The sequence below is a fragment of the Aythya fuligula genome, chromosome Z (assembly GCF_009819795.1).
Source record: "Aythya fuligula isolate bAytFul2 chromosome Z, bAytFul2.pri, whole genome shotgun sequence".
In the NCBI taxonomy this organism is placed as follows: domain Eukaryota; kingdom Metazoa; phylum Chordata; class Aves; order Anseriformes; family Anatidae; genus Aythya; species Aythya fuligula.
This window is the reverse complement of record NC_045593.1, coordinates 16598730-16621310: the sequence shown is the minus strand read 5'-3', so window position 1 is coordinate 16621310 and position 22581 is coordinate 16598730. Positions and strand designations below refer to the sequence as shown.

At 38.1% G+C, this 22581-nt stretch overlaps 1 protein-coding gene across 1 annotated transcript in view; it reads left to right on the top strand.

The window, feature by feature from the left end:
* The first annotated feature begins 242 nt into the window (after window positions 1–242).
* The window catches only part of HCN1 (hyperpolarization activated cyclic nucleotide gated potassium channel 1), a 206428-nt gene continuing 184089 nt past the window's right edge, over window positions 243–22581 (top strand). The window contains exon 1 of the mRNA XM_032206396.1: window positions 243–752. Within this exon, the coding sequence (XP_032062287.1) occupies window positions 370–752 (383 nt within the window). The 5' untranslated portion in view covers window positions 243–369. The remainder of the gene's footprint in view (window positions 753–22581) is intronic.

Genomic DNA, 22581 nt, shown 5'->3' with positions numbered 1-22581 from the left:
GAGGGGCGGAGGAGGCCGGTCGGTGAGGGAGGCCGGGCCTGCCCCGTCCCTCCGCGCCCCGCCCCGTCCCCTCGTCCCGGCCGCCCCAGCCCCTGAAGGACTCCGGGGCGCTCAATGTCAGGCGGGCGGCGCGGAGCGGAGCGGCCGCCGGCAGGGGGCGGGCGAGGGGAAGCGGTGCCAGCCCTGCGCCGGAGCGCGGCTCAGTGTCGGCGGCGCTGGCCATGCCGGGCGGCGCGGCGGAGCGGAGCTGAGCCCAGCCGAGCCCAGCCGAGCCCAGCCGTGCACAGCCGAGCCGAACCGAGCCGCTGAAGGGCACCGGCACCGGCACCCAGGCACCCCTCGCGATCTCCCGCGGCCGGGGCGCGCAGCATGGAGGCTGGGAAGCGCAGCTCCTCTCCCGGCAGCCGGGACGAGGGCAGCGCCAACGCCTTCCCGGCCAAGCCGGCGGCCCCGGCGGAGAAAGCCCAGAGCAGCCCCGGCGGCGGGGGCAGCGGCGTGAAGGAGCATGGCAACTCCGTGTGCTTCAAAGTGGACGGCGGCGGCGGGGGCGAGGAGCCCGCCGTGGGCTTCGAGGATGCCGAGGGTCCCCGGCGGCAGTACGGCTTCATGCAGCGGCAGTTCACCTCCATGCTGCAGCCGGGGGTCAACAAATTCTCCCTCCGCATGTTCGGCAGCCAGAAGGCGGTGGAGAAGGAGCAGGAAAGGGTTAAAACTGCGGGGTTCTGGATCATCCACCCCTACAGCGACTTCAGGTGAGCGCGGCGCGCCCGCAGGGGCGGCAGGCGCCCGGGGCGCCCCGCACGGCTCCGCACCGACACCCGCAGAAACTTCGCCGGGCTGCGCCGCGCCCGGCCCGACGGGCTGCAGGGCTGCCCCTTCCCTTCCCTTCCCTTCCCTTCCCTTCCCTTCCCTTCCCTTCCCTTCCCTTCCCTTCCCTTCCCTTCCCTTCCCTTCCCTTCCCTTCCCTTCCCTTCCCTTCCCTTCCCTTCCCTTCCCTTCCCTTCCCTTCCCTTCCCTTCCCTTCCCTTCCCTTCCCTTCCCTTCCCTTCCCTTCCCTTCCCTTCCCTTCCCTTCCCTTCCCTTCCCTTCCCTTCCCTTCCCTTCCCTTCCCTTCCCTTCCCTTCCCTTCCCTTCCCTCCCTCCCCTCCCCTCCCCTCCCGGCGCTCTCCAGCGTGCTGCACCGGGGAGGCCGCGGTGGGGTCGTCCCGGGCCGCCCGTGCGGGCAGGGGGCGGCGGCAGCACCCAGAGCCGTGTCGCTGACACCCACGGCCGCCGGAGGGGCGGCTTTGGCGGAGCTGCAGGGAGATAACTTTGTCCAAGCTAGAGCTGCGTACCGGGCTGGGGCTCTCAGCGGTGCCCCGGCACATGCTGCGCTGGGTAGCTTTGGCAGTGGGTTAGGTACGTGCAAAATCGGACTGATATTGTGAAAAGCTGGGCAAATAAATTCCCGGGAAGAGGTATTAAAACTGTGTCTTAAATGAAGGACTATTTCATTTTACTACGCAGACCAGCTGCCTGTGTGCCTTTGTAAATTTACCGCTCTCTGGTATTTGCTGAAGAAATACCAGTGTTGTTAAGCATATTTGATCAAGAGCTTGAATTGACCGCTCAGCATATACATAATAAATGAATCACACTGGAGACCCTTTTTTAAAAAAGGGAAATCCAGCACTTTCAGCAGTCACATGCATCTCACACAAAAATAGGCTGAATAGAACATGCTCCATGAGGAAACGCGAGGAAATACTCGCAAACCTGAGTTTCTGTGGGACTGTTCAGGATGAAGTGCTGGGCAGCAAGCTGTGCTTGCCACATGCTGTCAAGTCCCAGAGCAGGGTAGGGCCGGCAATTCATCCTGGCTTAAAATTGCTGGCTCTCTGGAGGCCAGGAGCAGCATCAGCTCCTGGAGTACCTTTCCCCTTTCCAGCCCACTGTGCTGCACCAGCAGGTGCACCAATGGGGACAGCCACGGGTCCTCACGCTGCTTGGCTGCCAGCAGAAGGGCAAGCAGCAGGGCACCGTGGCTCTGGTAGCCTCTTTCCTTCCCACCAGTGTGCATGGGTGACTTGATTCACGTCAGGATGCCATTAAAATGAATGAGGTTATTACGGGGAGTCAAGTCACTTGTTTTGTTGTAAGCTCAGGGTCCAAGCGAGGTACTCTGTCCAACAGTGTCCTGGGCAGGATAAGGTTACAAATCGTATTTTGTAACATGCAGCTCTAGAAGGTGATATATCAGATAGGTGATAAGCATGTTCATTGTGTTTCCTTACACAAATATCTTCTAATGCTGTCCTGATTCTTCCTTTGGGAAGGTTTAGAGATCATAGTGTATGTTTGTTTTGCTTTCTTTTTTTTTTTTTTTTTTTTTTTTTTGTAGGAATAAGCAACACTGCACCCTTTCAGTCCTATAATCTCCATATTCTTAAAGTAACTATATTTTCTGGGGGAGTTATTGTGTATTTATTTTATTAGTATTAAAGTGTTTGATTCTTGAAATAAAGTTCATAGTTCTTAACATTTTTCCAGACTTAGATGATGTGGGCTTATCCAAACCCAGTTCTTTATCCAGTAGGACAGTTACAGTGAGAAATTACAGTGATCTGCTTGTGCCATTTCTCCTGAAATAATTGTAACTGTATAAAGGTACTACTCTTTCTGGGTGCCAGTGTTTATAGACATGGGCTACTATGTTGTACTATGTAGTAAATTCATCTTCCTGTGCAGGAATAAGGACAGTGCCAGTCAGTGCATCCTGACAGTGTCTCTGTTCCAGAGTAAAGGCATCTATAAGGGTGGAGTTGTTTTGATGTTTTTGCATTTTGTAAGAATGTAGTGTTTGTAGGTAGACAAGCTGTAAAACTTCCAAAGAGACAGAGGTATTCTAGTTTCACTGTGTTAATGTGGATGGCACCAAGGGAAAGAACTAAATTTTCTATCAATATAACAACAAAAAGGTAAAAAGACAAATGTTTCCCAGTATCAAAATGGGAACACTTAGGGTAAGCTTGTACATGTAGCTATGACTAGGATATTTGTAGCACATGTGAAAATGGACATTACAGTAAATTTTGAATACAGGCACACTTAGGGGAATGATGGGTTATCCACACAGGAGATGGGAAAACTGTGATATGGGCTTCTGTGGATTCTCATCTATTTCTGTTTTTCCAGTTCCAAGTGCTTGCATGCTTTTGCTGGAATATTTTGATGCATTTGGTTAGTTACTGACCTCATTCTCTTCTGCTATTTATAAATTTTTTCATGTTTATTGACACTGAGCACTTTGGCTGCATGGTGTAGGGAGGGGGAGCAGGCAGTATCCCTGTGCCCTCATGTTACCCTTTTTGGTGTGTGCAGAAGTGTGCAAATTGTGAAGAAACTCAGGGCCGTATGAATGTACTCTCATCCTTGCTGGGCTTGGTGCCTACTTTTATGGCTCTTTGTCCTGCCTACGTTTCAGGGATGAATTTGCTCTTTATCACACAGATACATTCTTGGAGAATTGAATACCATAAATATTGCATAATATTTCCGCAAGGGGACCGTTTTGTTCCTGGTTGTCTCTTCCCAGTTTTCTGAGGTTAACGTCTAATGTTAAAGCTGTTACGTAAACTGAGCACCTAATGCACACCCAAGGATCTCTGTTTGTCTCTTCCCAGCTGTGATTGCTGCCTCTCTGAACCTGGACAGCAATTCTGTTCAGTTGCATGAGTCACAAAATCTACCATCAGTGGTAGTGTTTATTGCAGTCCTTCATGCTTGCTTTGAGATACCAGGAGCCTTCAGCTGTACCTGCTTGTGTGTGTGAGAGCAACCCCGGGAAGGCATTGCGGAGCCAGCCATGAAAAAAAGTAGCACAAAGCCAGGGGGAGACCCCAGCAACTGCAAAGGGTTCTTGGGCTGCCATAGTGGTTTCATGCATTTCACAGCAGATTTATTGTAGACATGAGATTTGGGCAGCTTCTCTATTTTACAGGCTCCTGATATCATTGGAAATGGATGTACTGTGGCCATTTTTTCAGATGAGTGCTTGGTGGCTATCACTCAGGGACATCAGGAGTTTCATGAATTCTCAGGGGGTTTGCATGCATGTGCCTGGCCTGTTGGGTCTGGCCTTATGGCATCTCCCTGTCAATGAGTGCACAAATAAACTCCCCTTATCATGGAAATCTTCCTTTCATTACTACATCAGCTAGAGCATCTCTAGTATGTGAACTGAAAACAAAACAGAGATGCTACTACCTCAAGAGTCACAAGGGAGAGGAATGTTTTAATGAGAAAGACTGAGTGGGACTAATGTGTGCGAGTAAATGTAGTCTGCATGCTCTGATGGTTACAGTTTTCAGTTTGGTGTTTCAGAACAGGCTTTGACTGAAAGTGGCAACTGAAATTTTAATTGGCTTCAAGCTGAAGTCAAGTTAGACTGTGATAGAGAGTTGTCTGATGATGTGGTGGGTCTGGAGGTATAATGCATGCAGTGGTGAAAGTCCTTTTCCTGTGTAAGATGAATACAAAGTATGAACTCCTGTGCAACAATAATAATCTATTGCCATTTTGTATTGGCAGAGTCCCTCTAACTAAGGTCTCCTTTATACAAGAAGCACAAAGCCTTATTTTGATGATAACGGAAAAGAAAAAGCAGAGTTAATTCTAGAACTTACAACAGAAATTTTCAAAAAATAGCGAATAATACAAGTATGCCAGATTTGAAACTGGAATGACACATGCATTTTTTTTTTTTTTTCAAAAGCAATCAAAGGTTTTTGTACACAAATTTGACAATTATAAAAACCTCTGACATTTATCACATAAACCCTTATAAATCATATAAATCTCTATTGATCGTACCTTGTATCTAAATTCAATGTAAGTTTTTTAAGTGTTTTAGTCACAGTGAAAGACACAATGTTTGTATAAATCTGGTTACTTCCAGAATTGTTGTATGTTGCCCTTAAAAAAGAATTATCTTATTTTGTACAGTTTGATCCATCCATGTTGTCATGCACACATGCAGCTTTTTTCAGTTAAATACAAGCCAAAGTGTAAGTCATAATAGTCATGTGCCTCATGCTATTATTGTTATTGTTGTTATTATTATTAATTATTATACTTCTATCCATTTTGAACTTGAATTTGCCTTGTGCATCAGTCTTCTTTTTAGCTTGTATGTACCTTTTGGACCTGCCTCGAATACCAGCAGTCACCCTGATGTGGTGGACTCTGTGTGTTATGGGCAGCTCATGTACATATTTCTAAAGTTTATGTTTGTTTTGATTTGATACTTGTTCTTCTTTGTCTTCACTCTACGTGTTGTACCTATAACATATTTTAAGAAGCTTAGGGTAAGCACTTTGTCCCTCTCATTTGTCACATGTCTGTAATGTCTCAGTTGAAGCTAATGAGCTTTATCTTTTTGTGAGCTGTTACCTACTTAGGTTTATACAGAGCCGTAGAGTTGGGAAGTAATACGTGATTAAGACAATGTTTAGTATCATACATATATGTGATTTGTATAGTTATATTTATGTAAAATCAAATAGATAAATCATGTTGATTTATATTAAATAGATCAGTTACAAATTAGTGTCAGTTTTAAAGGATACATTATGTCACTGGTAGTTTTTCAGTAGGAAATACCTGTAGTTTCAGATTCTAAATGTTACTTATTAGTGATAAGGCTTTGTTACGATATTGACACTTTGAGTTACTTGCATATTGTTAATGGAATATTTATACATTATTGTACAAACCATTTTTTTTTTTAATCTATTTGTTTTTATGACAGAAGCACAGTTTAGCTGGGGCTGTCTTTTAAATATCATTTTCAAATGCTATCATGGCATTACATTTTTAATATTTACATTAAAGAAAAACTTCTTCCCATTAAGCTATTCCTATTACATGTATATTTGCTCTTTGTACATCACTAAACATAGATAAACATTTAGTATTGAAACAATCATTAGCAGTATATGGCGTTTGATTTACTAAATTCAAACATTTTAGCACTTTACATTTGTAAATGCCCCAAAGGATAGAATGAAAATTTTGTAGCAATAAACTAAATAATTCATTTATAATGTCAGAAAACATTACGTTCCAACAGTAAGTTATATATTAAGCATCACAATAGGTCTCCAAGTAAAGCGCAACTCTCATCAAGGTAGGTGTTGGCAAGTAAGCGGGACCAAAAACAAGCAACAAATTATTCTCTTGGAAATACTTTGATGTAGAATATGGGCCAGATATGAATTTGATTCTTTTTCATCTTCAGTTGCTATTATTTTTAATATTGAATAATGTCTCATCATTGCCTGTCACTGATTCATTTGTTGTGAAATAGGTGACTAAAGCTAGCTACTGGCATTTGGTTTTATACCATTTATAAGCATGCATGAGTGAAAACAGATATATAGAAGTGTGTGTTGTGCCTTTGGGTTCCTGAGGGTCTTGTTTTCTAGTGTCCTTTGTGATTTTCTTCAAGAACCACAACAGAAAGCCTGCTGAATGCACCTGAGGTTGGTGCTGCAGCCACTCACATTCTGTGCCTCTAGGGGATGTGGGGAAGATTATGCTTCTATTTGTGCAAGGAAAGCAATTTGTTTTATTGATAGTTCATGCTCCTGTCTCCAGATAATGTGGAATTATAATGCATTATTTGAGCTCACATCCATGTCCAACATTTCACAATTTTTATTATGTCCATTCTAGTCCTGGAATAACAGTCCATTCATTGCATTTTCTTTCAAAATTTTAACATTACATACACAAGAGTACAAAGCAGTGTCTACAGCAGACAAAGCTCAGTAACTGTAACTTGAATAAATAACTTCTCCATTTTCTGATATACTTTTGATTTAACTAGGGTTGTTTTGAAGTTCATCATCAGTATTGCTTATGAGGAAGTAAACAAGTACAGGATACTTAGTTTTAGAACATTCAATGTCTTAATCTAAGTAAAGGTACATGTACTGACTTTGAGATATGTGTGAAACCAAAAATCAACCCAGTGGAAAACCAGCACCCCAAATCAAAGGTCAATCAAAACTACTACAAATCAAACCAATACATTACAGAATTCCCGTGATTAATCTAAAAGATGGTGTTTTGGGGGACTTCTATGCAAGTCTGTAACCTTTGACCTGGGATGCTCAACATCCTGACAGAAATGTTTTCTGATATTTTTGTTGTTCTGAATACAGGGAGAAAAAAAGTACTTACATGTAGAATTATAATCTTAATAAAAATTTGGATCTCATAAGATCAGAATCATGCTTGGGCCTGTGGGGAAAAAAGTACCTATTCTTTATTCCCATTGAGCAAGACCACAATGTTTTCAATGCCTACTGCTATTTTATTTGTTAACTCATGACAATAACCAATGCTCTAATTCTTTTACATCTTTTTGTTGTTGTTGTTTTTTATTTTTGTTTTGCTATTTTGTTTCTCGGGCTTGAGTATATGGAGGGAACTGTGAATTGTAAAACTGTATAAAAATGTGGCATAATAAAGGTCTGGATCTAGGATTTGTTTCAGGGTTTATAATGATCACAAAGCTGAGTGAAAATGCATAATGCTTGATTGATAAGTTGCTTAGGTTTGTTTATGCTTATATAATCAAGTCAAAATTTCAGAGACATAGTTTCTGATTGTTCAGTTTGGGATAGGCTTTTTAGGGTACTCAGAAATAGGGATCTATGAGATAAGATGTCACGTAAAAAGTATGAATATCTACCTGTGCTTTGGTATCTTCCTATGAGCAGTGACATTGCAGAGTTTAATTAAACTTTGTTAGCTTTTTTTGAGCAGCTAGGTTTGAAAACAGTAGAAGGCAAAATACTATTCTTAGGGAGAAGTGAATAAGTTAGATAATTTTTTTTCATTTGGATTTAAATAAGCAATATCCATTCTCATCTGTGTACTCAACTGAATGCTTGAGAGCTTCTATGTCAACATGTGATTTTTGAGTGAAGAAACTCTTAACCTACTTTGCAATGTTTAATTTTTAACCTGACAGTACAGTTCTTATTAATTGCTTGAAAGTCCTTTAGCTGTCTATTCCCTGATTCTTTCCCAGAGGCATGATTTAATTTTAAAAGTCATAGTGTATTCAGCTCTAATTATTGGAGGACTCGTTCTAGACACGTAGTAAGGTATGTTAATGACCAAAAACTGTATCAGCTGCAATGTCAATACTACTTCAAGGACACTGTCATTTAGCTTCCATAAAATCTCTGCTAATATCTTTTAATCTGATGATAGTCAGATTCAGGCAAGCTGCATGATATTTTGAAATAATCTTACTACCTTGGTTTGCAATGCAGCTGGAACAAGTCTAGAGTAAACATGTGTTTAGAAAATGTTCATTTGATTACAAAAGAAATGCAGTCTGTAGCCATTATATATTTAAAAAACCCCACAAACAAAATAAAACCAAAAAACTGAACTCCCCCTAAAACCTGTTCTTACTTATGCCAGTGAAATCCCTACAATTTGAATTACATCATATAGTTAGGAATATAATTTGGTTCTTATTTTATTAATTTATGTGCTGTTTATGGTTGTCTTATCTAAAAAAGCATATTAATTAACAATTTGCTACATTATTGGAATTTAGTGTGTTGATGACATTAATACATTTTGTGTCTCTACAAAAATAATTTATTAAAAAATCATATAATGATATTTTGTTTTCTGCTGAAAAAAACACATGTAGCTATATGCTAATAGTTAACGCTAGTTAAACATAGAAAATGATAGTCCAGTCTGGTATTGTCAGGAGTAAGTGTCTCTATTATTTCTTTATTATTTTGAATTTATGTAATTTAAAATAGCCAATCTATGTAAAAATCATTTAGGTTGCATTTTGTTTTATTTGTTATTATTTTTTTAATCCAGTTCTTAGTCTGAAATCCACTGAAGTTTATGTTCATCTTAAACCTTCAGTATGTGAAAAGCCCCATAGAAGAATAACTTGACTTCAGTGTTCATGCATTTAGGAATCAAACCGTCCAATTATGTATGTACCATGTTCTGGTTGCTTCCAGACTTTTTTCTCCTGTCAGCAGAGGAAATACTGAAGCACTGATGTTTTCTTGTTTGGTTCTGTTGCAGCCTACAATAACTCCCCAGACCTTTGTTTCTCTATGCCATGACAGCAGTGAGAGACTGTGTTGTTCTGAAGTGACCTCAACCTTAAGCAAATCTGTAGATTGCAGTGAATTTAGGGTAATAAATAATAGGATCCTAAATAAATAATAGGATCCTAATGATAAGTGATTATTTAAGCTTGCTCCAGGTCACAACTATGGGTACTACAGAACCTTTTTAAGATACATACAGTATCTTAAAGATCTATCAAGATCTATGCAGTTCTACTGTAGAGATGGAGTACGTGTATGGATGGAAGACCAGTGTCCAGCTGGAAGACCAGCTTGCAATCAAGCTTCACATGACTGCTGAGAGGTTTTCCACCAGTCACTCTTGTGTGACTTCTGTTTATCTGTTCATGCCAGGAGAACTTCTGGTATGTGAGCGGTAGAGAAAATACTATGAAACAAGTAGTAAGCAATACTGCCCCGTAAAACCTATTACTGTTATTACCTCACAACACATACTAGCAAGCTTCTGGGTTCCCCAAATACATCCTGGGCTTGGTTCATTGGGATGGCTGTGTATGTGCTTGTTTTCATTTGATTTCTCAGTGGAGATGACACAGTCAAGTTCATCTATCAGTCTGGTTCACCTTTGCTTTAGTGCCAGAGAAGCTCAGTAGAAAAGCAGAGATTTTATTTTTTTATTTTTTGATCCAGCTAGGGATTAGTCTGTAAGACAGAAATTTGGAATAAAAACATTGGTGACAAAATAAAGCATGCATATCCTTCAATCTTCGGCTGTTAATTTGGGACCTTTCTCATTATTCACCTTACCAGAGTATTGTGAATGCCCCATTCCTGAAAGTCCAGGCTGGATGGGGCTTTGAGCAACCTGTTCTAGTGGGAGGTGTCCCTGCCTATGGTAGGGTTGGAATTAGATGACCTTTAAGGTCCCTTCAAAATCAAACCATTCTATGCTTCTATGAATATTTCAGAGATGTCTTGTTTTTTAGAGCTGTGTGTCCAGTCTTTTTGGAAACTGCTATATGGGTGACTTCCTAAATACATCCTGTGTTTTCTGTCTTTTATTTAAATAACTTATTATGGTTTATCTCTCAGGTAGTGAAATTCTGCTTATAGACCTCTCATAGTTCTCATCTGACAGTTCGTAGGAACATAGTGATCTGTCTGTGACAGATCAACTGGGTAATATTGTTTTATTTATTTATTTGTTTTTTGTTTTTGAGGACAACAACTTCATTCTGTTCCTCCCACTCCATCCCTTCTTTAAGATATAACAAATCATTTTATACAAATGGAAATGACACACCGATGGTTTTATTGACATTTTTTATCCCTACTACATAGTTCCCATTCTTACTGAGTCTTCTAGCTAGGAAATACTGAGCTGTTGGGCTAACTTCTCCGTGGCATTTTGAACTTGTCATTCTTCACAGGGTCTTGTAAGCAAAGAACTTAAAAAAAAAAAAAAGAAAAAAATAATAATTGAAAGCATAGTTCCCATGATAGCTTTCTGTTGAGAATGCAACTGACACAACTGAATGTGCTTTTAACGTAGACCTAGTAAAAAGATGCATTGCCCAAATTGTCCCTTCAGCCCATCCATTGCCAGCTTGGGAATTCTAGTGTTGCATATATCTATCACATTAAAGATGTAATTATGAGAAGCACACTTCTGTAATGCAGTGGGAGTGTGGTATCAAGAGTAAGCACTGCCAGATGGCGGGCGATCTAACAGAGCATTTTAAAAGGGTCAAAATCGAAAATGTCTGAAATCCAATGGCTTATTAAGCAGTAGACGTTGTGTGTGTGGGACAAGTGAGAGATAAGTAACCTAATTTAGGTGCCCACATGATCAAAATTGACTTTTAATTGCATACATTCTGTCAGTAAATATCTGAAATGCATGTTTTTATTAACTTATGAATGTTTATTGAAATTGGAGCAGAATATTAAGTGCAATGATATACTGCTGGGTGTTAAATTCGAGTAGGGTTTTTACATGTATTTATTGAAGTTTTAGATTATTTTGATGGGTGATCTCTCTGAAACAGGTGAAAAAAAAATCTAAAAACAATTTCAAAATATTTAATATTGGAGTCCCTAATAATTTTGTTATTTCATGTGCTTTGCTAGATATGAACTAAATACAGCATAAGTGGCAGCTGAACTGAATTAAACTCTTCATTCTAGTGTGCTATTTAAGGATATAAGCTATGAGTTTTAATTTCTTTCTTCTCTTTTAAACTGAAGATGAAAACTGAAGCTGTTCTTGTTTCCTAGGCGTGTATTTTCCTGTAGTCTGCCTTTTGCCGTCTTTTGCATGCTGGCTAATTTTCGTTTGGTGAGAGGTAATTCCTGTTAAAATGGATATCTGCAAGACTCTTCAGTGCTGTACAATCTGAAGCCAGTGTCACTCAGTAATTTCCACTACCACCCCACTCATTTCTGAGGACTATATTAACATTGCTTGATGTGACCAGGGATGTTTCTGTTTCTAAATTGCAGCCAACTTTCACATTCTACACAGGATGAACTAAGTTTATTTTTTTGTGGAAGTTCAATAAGAGCTGCTGTGAACTTCCGCTCCCATGCTTGCTCCCCACAACATGACAGGTTCAGGCTTGGAAGGAGAGACAACTTTACAACCCTGAAAAGCAGGTATCAGAAGACTGCAGATAATGGTAGCAGGTGTTGCTGCTCTGGGTACTGATTATTACCTATTACCATTTTTTTTTTTTTTACCTAGTAATTCCATTAAGAGTCACTGAATTGCATCTCATCTTAGTATTGAATGTACATACTGTTTTTCACTGGCAAAATGAGTGAACAGAATATGATATTGAAATTGGTTTCATGTTTCCGGTACAAAGTTTTCCATTTCTGGAATGGCTTGAAAATGTAAATTTTACCCAGGGCTCTGAACAGTGTGTGCAAATCTACAGTATGCTAGATGAAGATCTGTGATGGAGGTTAGGAGCCTATCCATCTTTGGATGTCAAAAGAAGCTGGGGACCCAAATACTTTAAGCATCTGGACTCCACAGCTGAATACCTTTCACAATTCTAGTCATAAGGAGCTGTAAACGGCAAAATTGATTTTTAAACATTGCCTACCATGGGTTCAATGCATTCTATGAATTCAGAATAACTTGAATATGCTTCCTGTTTCACTCCATTCAGATTATATATTTTAATTGTGCTGTTTACATATCAGTATTTTTTCTGAGGTATTTTTCCATCAGTATTTTTATTCTGATGAGAAGTTCTACCAATAAATTTTCACCCTAAATTTCTTTGTTCTCTGCCAATGAATTATTAACATCTCTTTGTCTTTTCTAATTATTGCCCTTCTTTATCTTAAACTTCTTTGAATAGTTCATCACTCACTGTGCTCCAAAAAGTAAGCACAAATATTTGACTAAATTAAATTTTGTCTTTCTGAGGGAATATTGGATTGTAGCTCAAACATATTCTGAGATCTTCAAAGTAAAAGGTTTTAATTTGCAGAAAGCCAGAAACCTATTTATTGTACATAGACAACTTCATTTTGCTTGAACATGGATGAAAGATAAAGATGGGCATCTGGCATTTTATTCACCATGGTAAAGGGAAGCTCTTTTTTTTTTCAGTGTCTCAAAGGAATGATCATCTATCTGCAAGGTAGTAAATAGTTGCCTTGCTACTTTTGCTGTTGGTTATCCTTCAGGTCACAGGTCCCTGACCAAAGTTTCTTATTTAGAGCAGCTTATCAGTGGCTACTATTACAGGCAGCTTTGCTTGTAGGCGCACACTTTCCCTTGTCACCTCTAACCTGTGTGGCATGCCTGATCTCCAGAACTAGCCTGGGGGCTGTGCAATCCCAGAGGGGTATGGTGGAGTGCTTTGTTTGGACTCCTGAATGCTGAAGATGGAGAACTTCTGCACCAAGAGGCTTCAAAGTCAACTGTGAAAAAAAAGCACCCTACCAAATATGAATCTTGCTGGTGGAGAAGTAGATTATTAAATAATTTATCTTTTATATTTTTTTTTTCTGATAAATATTTATAAGTGAAGGTTATAACAAAGGCTATGGTAAAGTTTGAATAATTTTTCAGATCTTAATATTTCTATCAATCTTTTATTTTTTTCAGGCTGAAAATGACATGTTACTCTGCAGCTGAAAGTGATTGCCATATTTTAATAAAAAACTAAGGGAAACTGCAGAGAAAAAAAACTTTATCCAATAAGCATATTTTGTATAACAACTTTACTTCCGATGGTTCTGTCTCAATCTAGATAGAATAGAAACTTTTACTAATCTAGGTAGTGTTAACAAATGTCTTCCAGTGGTTGAATAACAATTTCATATGACTGAATGAAAATAATTAGCAGACATACTTCAACACAAAAATTTAGTAAAGGTTAAGTTTTTAGAAATGGATCTTGAACATCCACTGCAGTGCTGTGTATACCTGTGAAAAACTCCATTTGTTAATTACAGCTGTGGGAACAATATGCCTAGCAGAACTGCTGCTGGCAAAGGTGTATCAGAAGAAGAAAAGCTCTCGTTGCATTTCATGTTGAGGCAATTTTTATGAAGTGCCTGATGTTGCAGGTTATCTCTTGTTTTGCAGATTGAAAAATACCTAATAAATGTGTACACAGGGAGAATGTTGGTCTTTAAGGGGATGGCTTTTTAATATTAATTTTTTTTTTTTAGAATAACCAAAGCAATCTTATTGAAAAAGAGCCTTCTTTGTTTCCTTACATTGAATTAAATGGCAAAAAAGCTGTTCAGCAATAATATTTGGTTGCACTGTTCATAAATCTCAGAGACGGATTTTGCATACCCGGAAACTTGCTTTGTATTCCAAACCTCTACCCTTGGCTGAGTTTCTTGCAACTACATTACAAGAGGTTTTCCTTAGGCCTGGCTGTATGGAGCTTGCTGGAGCATTAGAGAGTGAAATAGCATGAAAAGGAGACAAGAGGAGCAGAGGTAAAACTGTAATATCATGGTTACTTAGGCCAGTAACTAGAACATCTTTGAACATCCTATATTCTCTTCCTTGTTTGCTTTTCTGTTCTGGATTTTCCTTTTTGTTTTAAACAAGTGAATAGCAGGTCTATCTGATTGATGCTGGTGCTGTCTAGCAGCATAATGAGCTGGCTTGTTTTGGTGATACACGCAGAGAGCTGTGCTGTCAAAAGGATGATAGGATTGGAGCATTCAGTATGTAAATTGGGAAATCTTAAAGAAATGTTAGCATTGTGTTGCATCCATTTAAATATTATGGAAGGCAAATGGCTAACAGAGGGATCTGGATGCCAGCTGAATAATGAAACAAATGGGGGATTCTGAATATGGTTGGTGTGAGGAGTAGAAGCCTGTGCAAGCTGCTTTTCATGGTAGGGACAGGTGCTTCAGTGTATGAAGTGTGAAATTTTGTTTTGAGAGAAAATGGTGAAACTTGATATTGAACTTCCTAGCTGAGCATTTACTTTCCTACCCATGTAGTAGCACAGAACTTGCAAGGTGTGTTTCCCTGCAAACAGGGTATTGTAATGTGGAGGCATGGGGAAAGGCTTAAGCTGGCTTCTGTCATTTCTTAAAGTGAAGTGAGGTATGAACTTTATTTTCAGTAAATTGTTTTTTAGTGATATAAGAAAATTGATACAATGAATTCACTTTACAAAATACCAACTGAGACTAATACCATTTTCAGCTTGTTTATGAGAGCATGTATTTGAATGCTTCTGTTCACTGGTCAGTTCAGGAATGAAAACCATCAGCCCAGATGTTGAAAGTACAGACTAGTTTCCGTCATTTGGAGGAGAGGATTTGAACCTTAACATTTACTTGGCATTGCACTTCTGACATGGATATTTTCAACATCATTATCACCTCTCATAGTTGTTATGCTTTGACAGAGGAAAAAAGTGGGAAGGACTCTCTAATCTAGTGGCTACCATACCTGGGGAGAAGTTATTGGTTTCTGCTGTAGTTTGTATCTGCTAAGTCAAAGGAGAAGATATCAACAGCATACCTCACTTAAGGAGATACAGTGCCTTTTGAAGCCAATGATTTACTGCAGGGTGATATTCATTTCACAAGAAAACAACCTACTGATCTTTAGAACCATACTTCCACTTATTTTGAAGGAAAGGTTGAAAATACTGTTTCATTGTCAATACTTGCTTTTGTATTTGAGGAAGATCAGTCATAAATAGCTGTAAAAGTGAATAATAATTTAACTTGATTTATTTCTTCTAATTTGATTACTCACTTTTGTATTAAAATCTAATACATTAGCATAGATACGTAAGAGGCATATAAGGTATATTTGTTTTTACCTATGATGTAAGAATAAGAAGTCAGAATAGGTAATCCATTTGCTCGTTTCACACCTTTCTGTAGTTCTTCTAAATGCATCTATTTTTTTTTTCCTTGGAATTTGAAGACCACCTAATTTTTTTGTTAACATAGTGTCCAGTCTCTTCTTCAATTAACTTTTCCAAGAATGATACACCATGTTCAGCTATTTGAAGTTGATTGTCAGTTTGTACTGTATCTTTGTACAATGATATGCACAAAGATTTTTTCTTTTTTCACCTGAAAATCAGAACTGAACTGTTAGTATATTTGTCAAATACCAGAAATCTTGGTGTCTGTTCACTATGTTGATACTCATGTCTTATTTTTGTTTTCAGAGGTATTCACCTCTAAAAAGCTAATGGTCACAACTCACTTGGTGGTTGGTCACAAGCCGCAAACCAATAGTCATGACTGGGATGTGTCAATAACTACTAAGGAATATTTTCCCTGTCATCTTTTCTCCTACTCCTTCTTTGAAGATAGAAATGAACTTTTCTTCATCAGCAGAAGCTTTAAACATTTAAATATTAGACAGATAGCTGAGAGATTTAATTCGTTAAAAATATATTAAAGAGCAATATTAATTCTTATTATTCTGACATAAATCAGTAGTTAGCATATTAATTGGCATGTTAGCCATAAGGCATTTGCTGTTTTCTGTACTTTTTTCAAGAATTTTTAAGGCATAAAAAAAAAAAAAAGAAGAAGATGCTTTGACAAGAATTACAGAAGGCTTCTCCCAATTTAAGCCTCTCAACTTTTACTTCATATAGAGGCATCCTAAATGTCATGTTTTTAAATGGCACTCTTAAAATTTCTGTCACTACAAAATTCTTAATTAGTGCAAGTCCTCCAACATAAGATACAAGATTATTTTGCAGCTGAAATATTCTTGGATCTCCATCTTTTTCAGAATTTTTCTCATGCCTGTGAAGTGGTCCTTTCTAATTTGAGAACACTTTTTTTTTTTTCCCTTCTCCCCCAGTGATCTGCTACAGAAATTTGCTGACACTTAAAGAATCAGAGTCTGGCAATTAGTGATTGATTTATCAATGGCAATATTAATTCAAAACGTATCAGTTGGAGTGCCTACACAAAATGTTGCTTGATACTGAGAGGCTATGGTTAAACATTATGAACAGAAAGAGTCTGGGGAAGATGTATTACTTGTGAGGCATGTTGGAAGCATTGAATAGATGCAGTTTTGATGATCTGAAATATTTGTGGATTGGTCTGGCATACAGGTCAGCACAGATAGGTTCAACCTTTTCCAGCAGCAGACTCAGTTGTTTGTCCTGACTCTTCCCCATCACTTTTTCCTAGGTGGTAGATGTATGGACAGGACTAGCCTGTTTTTTTCCCCAAAGGGTGAGCCTTAAGGAAGGAGGAGCTGTGCAAAGGTGAGGGCATTCCAGCACATTGACAGAACTCCTCTGGGAGCAGTGCACTTCTCTTGCTCAAGGTTAGATGGAAGTCAGGCTTTAATTCTTTCTACTGTAATTTAATAAGTTTCTCTGGAGGAAAACCAACTGCAAACAGCAGATGTATTCAAGCACTTATGGTAGGGGATTATTGGCTAAAACCAAAGAGACTCATTATTAAATAATATTGCCATGTTACATAAATTTCTCTTTGTCCTCTCCATCCTCCTCTCCCATATGCAGTGAGGGTAAAGCTACTCTTCTGCCTTTGTTTTTCCATCTCAGAACATGAGACTTAATCTGTTAATGCCTGTAAAATGCTATGAAAACTTTGGACCAAAGCTATTGCATCAGTACTAATAAGTACAATTCTTTTGATGAAATGTCCCATCCGCTACCTGAATTTACTAAAAAACCCCTTATATAATAGTTGAATAGAAATCAGTCAAATTTACAACCACTGTCTGTGGACAGTACTGCAACTATTCTTTTCTAGTAATCAAGGCTGTGATGCACTCAAGCTTTAAACTGAAGAAAATGCCATAAGCAAGGCCTTTCAAAAGTAGCAAATTGCTGTTCATTGGCTTCATTGGGCTCTGATCGGCTTCCCCAAGAGCTACATTCATCCAGTCATCTGCCTTATGCATATAATTGCAACTGAGCTAGAAACTGCAAATCTTCAATGCTAATTGTGTATTCTTATCTGGTAAAACTATCCGGTAAAACTCATGAAAAAAAAAAGTTGTATGAAACTGTACAATTTGCTAATTTTTAGGTACAGTGTATAGCTGCATAAAAAAAAAAAAAAAAAAAAAAAGAGGATTCAGCATTTCTGAATTTTATTAATATTTCTATATTTCTTTGAATTCATTTTCTTATACCATGCAGAGAATTGTATCAATATTTAAAAAAATAACAGTAGAGCACAAAGATTGGATCTCCAAGCATATATGGCTAGTCTTGAAGCAAAGGACTTTGGTATTGATAGAAGGCATAGATAACATCAAATGAAGTTTTCAGACCATCCAAAGTCTTCATTATTATGATTGTAATTAATTTTATTTTAACTGATTTTAGTCTGAAAGAGAATAAAGCCCTTGGGCTGGGAGATTGCCAGGTCCAACACTGCTTGTAATTTGTGTTGTGAAACTGAGTTTTCAGAACTTCAGCCTCATCCTAGATTCACCCTTCTCAGGCAGGTAGAGAAGCCTTTCTGGAGCTTTCCTTAAGTCAGTGAAAGTTCATTAAGCTTGATACGTTTTAAATGAAAAAAGAATAGCAAATTTGGATGATATTTTCAAATGAGACTATCACAAGCTCCTACTTAGTAATAATATTACTACTTAACAATATTTCTGCAGTTCAAGATCAGCACTTGAAGTTCAGAAGATGCTCAGTACTCTATTCTACTGCTTTAAAATAGGTAGGAGTAAGGCATGAAAGGGACTGTTTCAACCTTGCAAGATTCCTCATTTACATTTATCAACAAGGTGAAAGCAGTTAGAGAAGAAACAGAGGGGAATAAGAAATACAAATAATTTTTTTTCAGGAGAATATTTTCTCTTAAAAAACAAACAAACAAACAAACAAAAAACAAACAACACAAACCCAACCTTTTGCCTTCCCAAAGCTTGAAGTATGAAGCATAGTCCCAAAGCTGGGAAAAAATGAGAAAACCGTGAAGAATGAGTACCTTCAGATGAGAAAAAATTTTATCCACAGAGAAGAACACAACTGCAGAACTAACCTGTTTGCCGGCAAAAAACTGTCAAATCTGAAGAGCAGTGAAACTTCACTAGTTATTTTAACATATTTGTATTAATGTGATCACAGAGCTAGGCTTTGAAATTATATATTTGGAGAAATAAAGACATTGCTTCATTTTATATCATCTTTCATGTGATACATCCAGAGGTCAGAACTTGTAAGTCACAGAAGCACTTCACAATATGTTTACAATATTTAAACATTTAATCCTCCTCCTGTGGGGGATATTTCTATTAAAAAAAAAAAAAAAAAAAAAAAAAAGTAAGGAATTTTATTTACATGCCTTTTTTTTCCCAGAAGCAACATGGGTGGGTGGACACCTCTATCATAATGAAAAAGAACTGATGAACTCCCTTCTTCCTCCTTTTGTCTTCTCCAACACATTCCATTTATTTTCTGAAAGTTGCAGATGACTTCAGGTGTGTTTAGCTTTGCTCTCTGTTACTAAAAGAATGAAATTAATAGAGCTGCAAAGCAAGGGAAAGATGACGTCCTGTGAGAATCAAATTCTGATATGCCTAATCCTAAAGTGTAGTACTTGTTACACTATACTGTAATAAAGTTTTAAATTACCATTATTTCTACTCAGATTTGTCCCATACAAGATATTGATTTCTCTGTAAGGTGAATTGGTGATCCATGAAGTAAGAGTAATAAAGCTATGTTTGAAGGTGAGAGGAAGATGTCAAGTACTCATTTCATTGAGCATCTGCTAGCTGCTCAAAATATTTAACTAAAGAGGAGATGAGTTTTCCATGGAAAGCTTGTGAAAATTTTCTGCAGTTCCTGATTCCCTGACTGAGTAGAGTGAAATTGTGTCTGGATAACATCTGGATTGAAAGATTTTTTTATAAGTAATTTGAATATCTTTTTCATTTCTTCTAACATTTCAGCCTTCTAACATGGCTGATGAGTATTTGTAACTGAATTTCATGAATTTTTTGTTTTGTTTTGTTTTAATACTCAAGTTTTCATGATCTTTCTGGAAACTAGAAAGCTGTCATATTAAGCAAAGCCTTGACTCCTCTGTAGCCTCAAGTCAGAACACCCCATACTTTAGAAATGCAGTAAGCTCTGCTGCTTGATTTGTGAACCTGCCGACAACTTCTGCCAGGTCAATGCAGGTGTACCATAAGGATAATCATTTATCAATATGCACAGATTCAAGGACAATGAGACTGTGTCAATGGGCAGCATCCAGAAAATAAAAGGAAATGCAAATCTCAATGACTTCTGACACTGTTGTATATACAACAAGTTCTACAGCAAATTACCTAGTTTAGAGCTGAATTTTTGTTCTTTAAAACACAACTTTCTCTGGGTTGGATATATAAAGCAGAAAATAAAATTCCTGCTAGATTACATTATTAAGCTTGATGAAAACATTGATTAATTAATGCTAAGGTTTTTTATCACTTTTTCGTAGGCACTAATTTTAAACAGACTGTTTGTCCTGTTCTGCAGAGCTAGCGGCAATAAATAAACCACCAAAGTTTCATCATGTTCTGGAGATGTAAAAAGCACCTTGTTGTTAGTGTGTTTGGAAAGTAGAGAAGATAAATTATGAGTGAAAAGATCAGGGAAAAAGTACTGGATTCAAATAGTTATGTTTGACAATATCAAAGTAATTGTGTGATGTTTTCCTGTATAAAATGGCTCCTTAAAATATAGAAAACTATTCTTAAAACTGTGCTTTTGTACTGTTTCTGAATTTAGACTTTTTTTACCTAGAGATATAAAAACTCTGAGAACCATTTCAAATGTTTCAGTAATAACTGAGTGCAGATTTCAGTGCTGATAACTGTGTTTTTGGTTAATGGCAACTAGCAGTAGCTGTACTGAGTACAGTACCTGTACTGAGCTAGCTTTGGAAGATCAGTAAGCTCTATAGCCATTTGCTGTGGGTAGTCTGTGCATGTCATTATAAGCTTTAAAAGTTCTTGTTATGCCAGGTTCTTCTTTTTTGCCTCATTCTCAACAAGTTTGTGTCATAGGTTTATCACTTCCTTGCTTTTTGTCAACATGCTTAGTACCTTATATAAATCTGCAACTTTGAGGCTGTAAGCTTTAAAGATTTATAACCATCCTCGTGGGGGTGGAGGGAAGCAGCTAAACCAAATAAATAGTTCTAAAAATAGCTTGAAACAAAGGGTTACTGTGTGTCTCAATAGCAGCTCCTTGCATGGCCTTCTGAAGCTATTCAGTTGGCTCTCAAATAGGTGAATAGTAGGATGTCCTGAATTGCTGGGCTAGGAACGCATTGTATTACTTTCTCTGCACAGGTTACAGAGAGCAATAAAGGGAATTGCATCTATTTTTTTTCTCACCTGAAAGAAAAATATCATATAATGTGGCCAAGAAAATGGCATTAGGAAACATTTTCCTAAAGGAAAACATATGATTCATTTCTAAATGAAAAATGAATCATACTCTAATAAGACTTTTTCTAGCTACATAATCAGATTATACTGCATTGTGCACTAAAATCAAAATAAAAAACTGATGCAATTTCGTAGACCTTGGCATTAGGTTTTATTTTATTACTGAAGCCCTGACTTAACACAACTTTTGCTGACATACAGCATCAGGAATGCCAGAGTGTTTTGTATAACCACAGTGCATAATGATCCTTTAAACTGGATTATTGTAGGATAAAATCAGCTGGTTTGGTATTAGATTATTATTATTATTATTATTTTTGGTGGATGTTTTTTGTGTGGCTTTGGTTAGCCTCAGTTACATAACTACTCTTATGGTTAGGCACTTATGATCTGAAATCAGGGAATACTTTGTTTAGGAGAGAGGTACAGATACATGTATATCTCTTGTGATTATTTTCTTGTTATTTCCCATTCATTTTCAGGATTCTGTGGAGAAGTATGTTCCTTAAAACAGCTTTTAGAAAAATTTTGGTTGATAGTTTTGTAATAGTTTTTTCTGGTAATTCTAGATTATTGAAGAGGTATCTAGTACAGAAATAAGCCTATTAGTTGAACAAATTAGGAGATAAATATGAAAGTTTTTGCTAATGTGCAGGTATGGTGGGTACCATCAAATTTTGAGCTCAAATACATTTATAGCACTTAGTCTTCACATTTGTTGCAAAATTGAAAATGTGTTGACAGAAATCACATTGTTGTACATGAGGAATAACTTGTAAAGTTTATTTTATGCAATTTCTGAGTGTCAGTTAAGGTACTTTGCTATCTACTCTATCAAATGTAAGTCAAGCTTGATCTCTTTAGCCTTACCTTGGAGTAAAGGATTTTAAAACAGGGAATTCTCATGCCACCCTCAATCGTATGTCACTCTTCTTTTAGTGTGTTCAGTTACAGTTGTTTATTCTGTATTCTTAGGTTAGCAATTTGTGAACTGAGAAATATCTTCAGGATTAAGCTTGAAATACAGGGAATTTGTAAACCCCGATCATTTGGAGAACACAACAATCCATCTCTAGAATCTAATATAACCTGTATACTGTGTGCAAGTTTTGCAAAAACTAAATGTGGTTCTGAAACATTCTGTGGCCAATTAAACTTTTATAATTATCATTGATTGCCATGAACATTTACCATGTTGGCAACCAGGCAGGCAGTGCTGGATGCTGTGCTGGTGACATGTCTGCCACCAAAAAACTCACTGCAACCGATGGCCACAGCAGTCAGGTCCTCGTGAAGCCATTGCTGCCTCTAGTCTTCTATAAAGGCCACTGAGTCCAGGGGGAACAGTTGTTGACTGGTTTATGTGCCTTTCCAGACTGTTAAACTGAACAGATCATGCTGCCTCGCTTACTTCAGATGGTGAGCGTGTATAGTTTGTGCTATCTCTCTGTTAGTGAATAAGGTATCATTGATTTTTATGGGGTTGATCTGGAAATGTAGGGATGCCTTGCATGGGAACGTATGAAAGTCATAGGA